The 7995-nt window shown below is 37.0% G+C and overlaps 1 protein-coding gene across 1 annotated transcript in view; it reads left to right on the top strand.

Annotated features, from left to right (window-relative positions):
- The first annotated feature begins 4106 nt into the window (after positions 1 to 4106).
- Positions 4107 to 7995, top strand: part of SAMSN1 (SAM domain, SH3 domain and nuclear localization signals 1) — a 49546-nt gene continuing 45657 nt past the window's right edge. The window contains exon 1 of the mRNA XM_004711314.3: positions 4107 to 4163. Coding sequence (XP_004711371.1) covers positions 4107 to 4163 — 57 coding nt within the window. The remainder of the gene's footprint in view (positions 4164 to 7995) is intronic.

The following is a 7995-nucleotide window of genomic DNA, read 5'->3' as shown; positions in this document are numbered from 1 at the left end:
AGGAAAGGGAGCTGACTATCAAGATTATTGGTTCCCTCTTTTCTTTATCATAGATGAGTAAAGTTTGCAGATATGCACAAAATGCTAGCTGTTCATTTTATGTGAGATTATTTTTTATTTTTCATTATGATTATTGTTGGATGCCATCAAATTAGTTCCTGCTTATAGGGACCTGCTGGGCAGCAGAACACACTGCTGCCTGATCCTACGCCAGTCTCACAATCATTGCTGTGTTTGAGCCTGTGGTTTTATAATAGTGAGTCATTTTGGATATAGACACTGATACACTCTTAGTTTCCCTTATCTATAATTTTTGAAATATGTCTCGAAATTGTCCTCTTGCAATATTTTTCCTTTCAAATATAATTCAGGGTATTTTATATTATCACTGCTAAAAGTTCTTGGTCATGACTGCTCCAGTAAACCACACTGATATAAAGTTCATTGTAACAAAGTCCACATATTAGAAAAAGTGTAAAGCGAAGTCAGACATTCTAAAATTGTTCACTTCAAAAGTAATTTGCCCTTTGAACCAAGATGTTTTAAAATAAAATGTATACTACAAATGATTGGGCTATTCTTATCTAATTTTATTCTTACCAATTAACCTTTCCAATTGTGATTTGGTTGATATTTAGAAGCAAAGAGACTTAGATGGAAATTATTAGACAATCACAATCACAGAATCAAAGGCATCTGATCCCATAGCCCTTAATTTTTTTTAACTCCAGTGGTTTGGACGTAGGCCAAACATTTGTTAGATTGTCATCTTAGAAAACCTTTTTACGGTTCACCTTACTTTCCAGTAAATGACACCTGCCATTTGATTACAATCTCTAATTTTGACTCACGATGACGCAGGAGGAGTAACCAATGCAGAAGCCACATGGTTTTACCTTGTTTCTCGCACTCTTGGTTATTACGGCCACTAAGGAACTGAGCAGAGACAATGTGCCGAGACTTTGCTCTTTTGCAATTTCCCTGTTTCAGAACATGTCTTGTGCAACAGGTGGCCCTAGTGGTTTAATCACGATGGGTATGTTCAATACCGATCCTGTGTTCTGTCTATTCAGTCTCCCTATGACTTTCACACTTTGTCTCTGCTGATACACTTAGTAAACACCTTGCAGATTCGTATTCCAAAAGTAGGAGATAACGCATAATAAATTATCCACATTGTAATGTGAAGCTATTTGAGTGTCAAGGGGTTTAACATGATTAGATTCTAATAGGGCATCTGAGGTCATAGTAGTCTCAAGCTCCAAAATCCATCGTTCTTGAATATGAGAGAATGGAAAATTACTTCTTCTGGTTTTAATTTCGAAGGAAAATATTATAGTTTTATTTACACTCTTAGTTTTTTTATAGTGTTAAATGTGGTAATATGTTTAGAGATCATGCCTACTGCTGTTTCAATGCATATAGATTCATAAGTTGATAGTTTTTTCAAACTATCATGTTAGCATGATAACACTTTGAGAAATTGTACCTAATCTAACTATAGTCACTATAAGGATAGATAGACTCTGTTATTGGACACGTAGCCAGGAGACCCCAGTTGTTGAAAAAGGACATCATGCTTGGTCAAGTGGGGGCAGTGAAAAAGAGGAAAACCCTCAGTGAGTGGGATTGACATGGTAGCTGCTTAAACCTAAGGACCACCGTGAGGATGGTGCGGGACCAATCAGTGGTTCCTCTGTTGTGCATGTGCATTAGAAAGGAGCCATGGCACTTGACAACATTGTTCAGTTATGACTATAACAACATGAACTAGAACAAAGGCCAATCAGAACGTTTTGACGTTTCATAGGGATTTTTTATAGATAACCATGTTTTGACATACAGCAAGACTTAGCTGACAAGTCCTATAATGTTGTTGGAAGCACTTTTGCTGACATTTCCTTGTCATTCTTACTCCCTACCCCATCCCAAATCAGTATGATCTAGCAAGGGAGAGAATTATTATTTCCATCTTATTTTCTGAATTCCTTAACTGAATTAAGTCTCTTTTCAGCAATGAAGTAAAGAGGTCCAGGCAGATGGAGATTTTAACATGGTTACGAGATGCATATTTTCATATCATTCAACTTTGGAAGAAATGAAATAAATGGTTTGCTTCAGTCACTGTTCTTGTCTTACCTCAACTAGACAGTTTTAAAGAAGACATACTTCCAGGGAATTACCCACCCTCAGACTCCTCAGCTTTTCCAGTGTTATCATCCAGGTTAGCATTTTGAAAATGAAAGTCCAATAATTTTTGAAACTGTAATTCTGCTTTCGCGACTCAGCGAGGACAGGGCATTAATCATACTCTTGAAAGTGTACTCCTTCAGTTTGATGATGCATTTTAAGTCCCCCAAATGCTTCATTTGCTGACACATTTCTGATGGTCTAACACACAAGGGCCATGGCGCTGCTGTGAATTATACATTGGGTGCTTAACTGTACGGTGGGAGGTCAAGCCCCAGACACTCTTCAGGGGAAAGTCGAGGCTGTCTCTCCTCCCATGAAGATTTACAGTCTCACAAACCCTGTATCTATAGGGTCACTCTGTGTCCAAATCAACTCGAAGGTAGAGGGTTTGTTTTGACTTTAGTCAAGCACTATATTTAGACACGCACTATATTAATTGCTAAAAAAGTTAGGGAAGCACTGGGACTGGCCAGAGAGGAGGAGTTCAGAGGTAGAGTCTGTTCCTTGGTCTCTGATACAAGCTGCTTAGTAGGAATAGGACACCACTGTTTTTCAACCCAGGGATTTTTATCTACTTTAACAAAACTGTTTTAAGGGAAGAAGAAAACTTCAGCTGTTGTGAGAGTCTCTGGTTGGTAAATCCCCAATAAACTGGAAAGTTAAATTCCAGTGTCTTTACTTTCTGAATGTGTTTGTTTGATTGTACTGACAGTAGGAAAAAATGAAAATGTTTCATTTGATAAGGGAAGTCTCTAAGCCACAGTGTCTTTCTAAACAGCAACTGTAGATATTTTCTTGGAGGGTAGCAAGTTGATTCGTTGGATGATCATTGGGGCAGGCATTATTAGTAGATGACATTTTAGATTGTAGCAGGAATGGAGCTGGTTAATTGAGGATTCTGTTTAATTGAGGTCCTTTAATGGATGGGTTTTATGCATTTATTTGGTGTGGCATTCTGGACATCATGCTTGACAAAGTGGAGGGGCAGTGACAAGGAGGAAGACCCGAACGTGTGTGTTTGACCCATGATGGGCTGCAACATGGCAATGATTGTGAGGATGGCGGAGGGCCAGGTGGTATTTCTTTCTGTTGTACATGGGTCGCTATGGGTCAGAACTGACTCGATGGCACCTAATGGCACCAGCTATAGGGCATTCTGTTGTGAACTCTGAATCCTACATTTGAGCCCAGGGTTGCAACCACTGTGTCGATTCTCTTTGTGCCGTCCTTCTCCAGGTATCGGTGTCTCCTGATAGCCAAGCACGTGAGACAAAGTCTTAGAGCCCTCGCTTCCAATGGCCCTTCTGCTTCTACTCTTCCCAGTCAGCCAGTTCATTTTCTGGCAGTCCAATATCGATATATTCAATATTGTTTGTCTGGTGATATTGTCTAAGTCTATCTTATTTCAGCTTCTAACAGAATTATTGACAAATATAAATTGATTCCGCTATTAATATTTTTGTTTTGTTTTTAGTACTAAAAGCCCACCTCTCTGTTGTTCTCTCATTTGTTGGCTCAGGTGCTTATTTCCTTTTAATTTATAGAATGCATTGCTCTTTATTCTTCTAGAAACTGAAAAGCTTAGTTTTACTTTGAAATTGTGATGATTTTCAGGATAACGGTAGGCATGTTGAAGTGTGTAATTTGACAGCACCCCTCCCACAATATAGCAGAGCCAGGACACCAAACAGTTACCAAATAGTTACAATAAGGGGAAAAAACGCAGGGAGAAGAAGATGAAGAAAAAAACCCCTAGATGTTGAAGTCACATCCTGCCCAAAGGAGGAAGTGGCAGGTCACTGGGTTGACACTTATCTGATGCTGTACATCACCGAGAGCAAACTGCTAACAGTTTTCAGTTGTTTCTGTAACAACAGGGAGTGTACTCACTGGGGGAACAGGCAACATTCAAAATGTTGAAAAGAAAACCATCCAATGTTTCAGAGAAGGAGAAACATCAAAAACCAAAGGTAAGATGGATTTATATGTAGACAAACAAAACAAAACCATTTAATACATGTGTGTGACTATATATACATAGATGTATTTATACATTTTGTTTTATATAAGAAAAAATGGGTATTCCATATCAGTTATTCATGCTAACGATAAGAAAAACAGCAATAAAAATATCTGCAAAGGTAGATGTTATCATCTGCATCTGTTACTGAGGTTTGACTTCAGATCATCAACTTCACAGGAATCAGGTTGGTGGTCTCTGTTGACAACGCCAAATATTCAAGTTAATATTCTGGAACTTTCTTGTACTGTTTAGAGACTATACAGCTGTTACTGTCTATTTAAATCTACAGTACCCTGAATGCATTTTTCTCTCAATAATGTATTAGTATGAGGATATTATGAAACAATGATATTTCAGTGAACTCTGATGTTTTTTATTTTTAAAGTAAAATATTATAGCTTGTTTCAGAGATGCATTTTTCTTACTCTCACTCTTGAACTAATGACATTTTGAGAGAAGGTTGAGTTGTGTTTTGGGAAGCTTCCAAATCCCAGAAGTTCATCATAGTTTTGCTCAATTGGTTCTATTTGCAATGTTCTTGTATTTTTCATAACATCACTAATTGCCACGCTAAGAAAAAATAGAGCATGGACAACACAGTTTAGATTTGACAAGAGGACATTAACTTTTATTTATTAATGGACTAAAAGATACATTTGGTGAAATACTGGAGTAAGAAAATGTTTCCACTAATTGTATATTTCATAGTTTCTTAGATAAATAACATTTGCAATCTATTGCAGGGTTTCTATTTCTGAATAGATAATAGCTGAGTCTAGATATCTTTTTAAAGGATTGATTTAATATCTAGTACTATTCTTTATTTGCTTGGTTCCTGTTCTGAGAGAAATATTTGAGAATTGATTGTGAACTTTCTATATCATATGGTATTGAATGGTGATCAATATTTTTCAGATCTTTGGATGTAAGTTACTTTGTGACTTCCTTGAAGGAAACTAAGGATAGCAGATTTCCTTTATTAATTATTTGTGGCACACACAAAAATACATGATAACTATTAACACTTCTTAAGTTAAAATGTAGCTTGTCAGCACACTGACACCAATATCCTGATTTCTGTTCTTTTGGTAATATAGTGATAACACAAGAAAAATGTTTCTGAAAAACCAAAAACATTTTAAAAGTCACATAAGTTTTTATTTAGCTTTAATTCTTCCTCCCAATTTACCGGATTAAATACAACAAACATTTATTGAAACTAGATGTGTTAAAATGAAGTAGTGAATTTCCTTAGTATTTAAAATGCAGATTTAAGGGTGACCCATAAAAACTGTATTATGTAGTAAATTACTATTGTATTTAGCACTGAACTATTTCAAACTGATATGTTAGTCTGTTATCCTCATTTTGTTTAATAGCAGAAACTATTGTAAAATAAATAAAATTTTGTTCATTTTATAAACCTACATTTTCACTAAATTAACAATTTATTTCATAACATGTACACCTGGGATATATCATGGAAATAATTATATTGATTATGTTGTAAATAAATAAATTTGGTTGTGAATGAATTTCCATCTTCTTCCAGTGAATGGTTTCATTCTATATGAAGGTCAAGGGATATGTAAATGTATATGTGCAATTAATACTTTCATCTATTCAGATTAGTTGTATCTTTTCCTTTTTACATTATACTGATACTTCTTTAATCAGTAAGATACTGTCTTAGGAAACCTCCTCGTTAACACACACTTACCTGACTGGGCAATTTTCTAACACAGAAAAAAGTCTCAAGGTATTTCACATATTTTATGGCAAAAACAATGGGACTCCACAAGGATCCAAAGCTAGATGCTATGGCTTGTCTCACAGACAGAACACGACTGGAGTGAGGATTATGATCCTCGTGGCTCAGCAGGTTGAGTGTTGGACTGTCTCCAGCGAGCCTCTGATTGGATCACATAGATCAGTACGATTCATACGGGGTTCCATTAGGGTACACAGGTTTCTTGGCTTGTTTTTCCTAAAATGCTTCACTTTAATTTGTTTCTTTTTAATTCCTATAATTTATTTCACAAATGTATTCATACCTTTATTATTTCTTTGTTTACTACATACCAATTGCCATATCAAGAGTTTTCTGTACAGTAATTCATATTATAAAAACTCTGTGAGAAAAGTATTTTTATTTAGCTTCACTTTACAAATAAAAAAGTTAAGAACATAAATTGACTTGAGTAAAGTCACACGAAAGATTTTTGAAGAGAACTGCACATGTCAGTTTCCACTGCCCATTTTTGAATTATTACACAGTTATTACAAGATATAGAACTGTGAGACATTATTTCTATTTGCATTTTAAGTCACAGCTAATTTTTATGAGGACCAGGGAAGCCATACACTTTAGAACAAAAGGACTGTACCCTTCTGTACATTGGCAAGGCATTTAGAGTTCCTTATTTTCCTGTTTCTTACTAATTGCAGAAATCCCATCTACAGAATTGATCTGTGTCCACTCATTTCCAAACTTAAAATTTTAAAACAAGAACAAAACCAAGCAAGGTATTCTTAATAGCCCCGTGTTCAAGTTATCTCCCTCCTGCACCTTGTCTGAAACACTCAGGGTAGCACAACACTGGGTGCAGGTAGGAATTACTCAGTAAGCAAGGCCAGTGCGTGCTTTGAGCATCAGCAGCACAGGAACACCAGCAATCCAAAGCAAAGACCATAGATGCGAAGCAGACAAGGAAAAGCCAACACCATGCTGAACAGGAACTAGCAGAGCACTGACTGCAATTGTCACTGCTCCTGTACGTGAGCGTGTGCTGCATGGAAATACAGTTCTTTAAGCCTCCCAAGGAAGCCCCCCCCCCCCCGAAAGCTGTGTAAGCTCTGAACCCCCCAGTATACCACCACCTTCTTTGGCATTTGTTTCCTACATTCCCTGCTGTGTAATTAAAAGTCCTTTCCTTTGCAGGTCTCTTGGGAATATGATACTTCTTTCTCATAAACATGAGGTGAGAGTCGGAGATTGAGTCTAACTCATGCTATAGTCACCTAATATACCACTGGACCCAGTATAAATGATTAATGGGAAAGGGACGATTGTTATAGTGGCATTAAAAAAGAAGCCATCGATAGCTAAGAAAAACAAGCACACACATATGTATCCCTATAAACTCACATAACTCATTTGAGTGCATGAGCAAATGGAAGAAAGGATATCACAGATTTTCAGCATTGAGGGCCTTCAAATGCCTTACCCTCACCCTCTCCAGGTGGCACGCCTGGTTATGTGCTGGACCACTAGCTGAAAGGTTGGCAATTAAACCTATACACTGGTTCCTTGGAAGACCAGCCTGGCATTCTGTTTTTGAAAGTGCTATTGAATAGTTCTGCTCTTCACATGTGGGGCCACCATGAGTCCAAATCAACTAGAGGGAACCTTTAAAAACAAAAAACAAAATGCCCTTTATATGTACTTATAAAGTGAATGGGGTTTCTTGATTTTACTGTCTGATTCAACTATAAAGACTCAAGACAACCCAATCTGTTGCCAAAGAGTTAATTATGATTCCTAGGATACTCATAGGATCGGGTAGAACTGCCCCACAGGGTTTCCAACATAGAAAGTGGTTGATGGTCATATCTTTCTCCCGTGGAGCAACTTGTGACTTCAAACCATGGAGACTTTAGTTAGCAGCGGATCACTTAGCCATGGCATCACCAGGACCCCTCAAACATGCACTAGCACTACATAATTTCATTATTCTTATAAAAAAGTCTTTAGTGTGTATGTAAGAGAGATTTTATTT

This window comes from Echinops telfairi, unplaced genomic scaffold, assembly GCF_000313985.2.
Source record: "Echinops telfairi isolate 266 unplaced genomic scaffold, ASM31398v2 ScPeMD7_7469;HRSCAF=8507_0, whole genome shotgun sequence".
Taxonomy (NCBI): Eukaryota; Metazoa; Chordata; class Mammalia; order Afrosoricida; family Tenrecidae; genus Echinops; species Echinops telfairi.
This window is presented reverse-complemented; position numbering and strand designations above follow the sequence as displayed.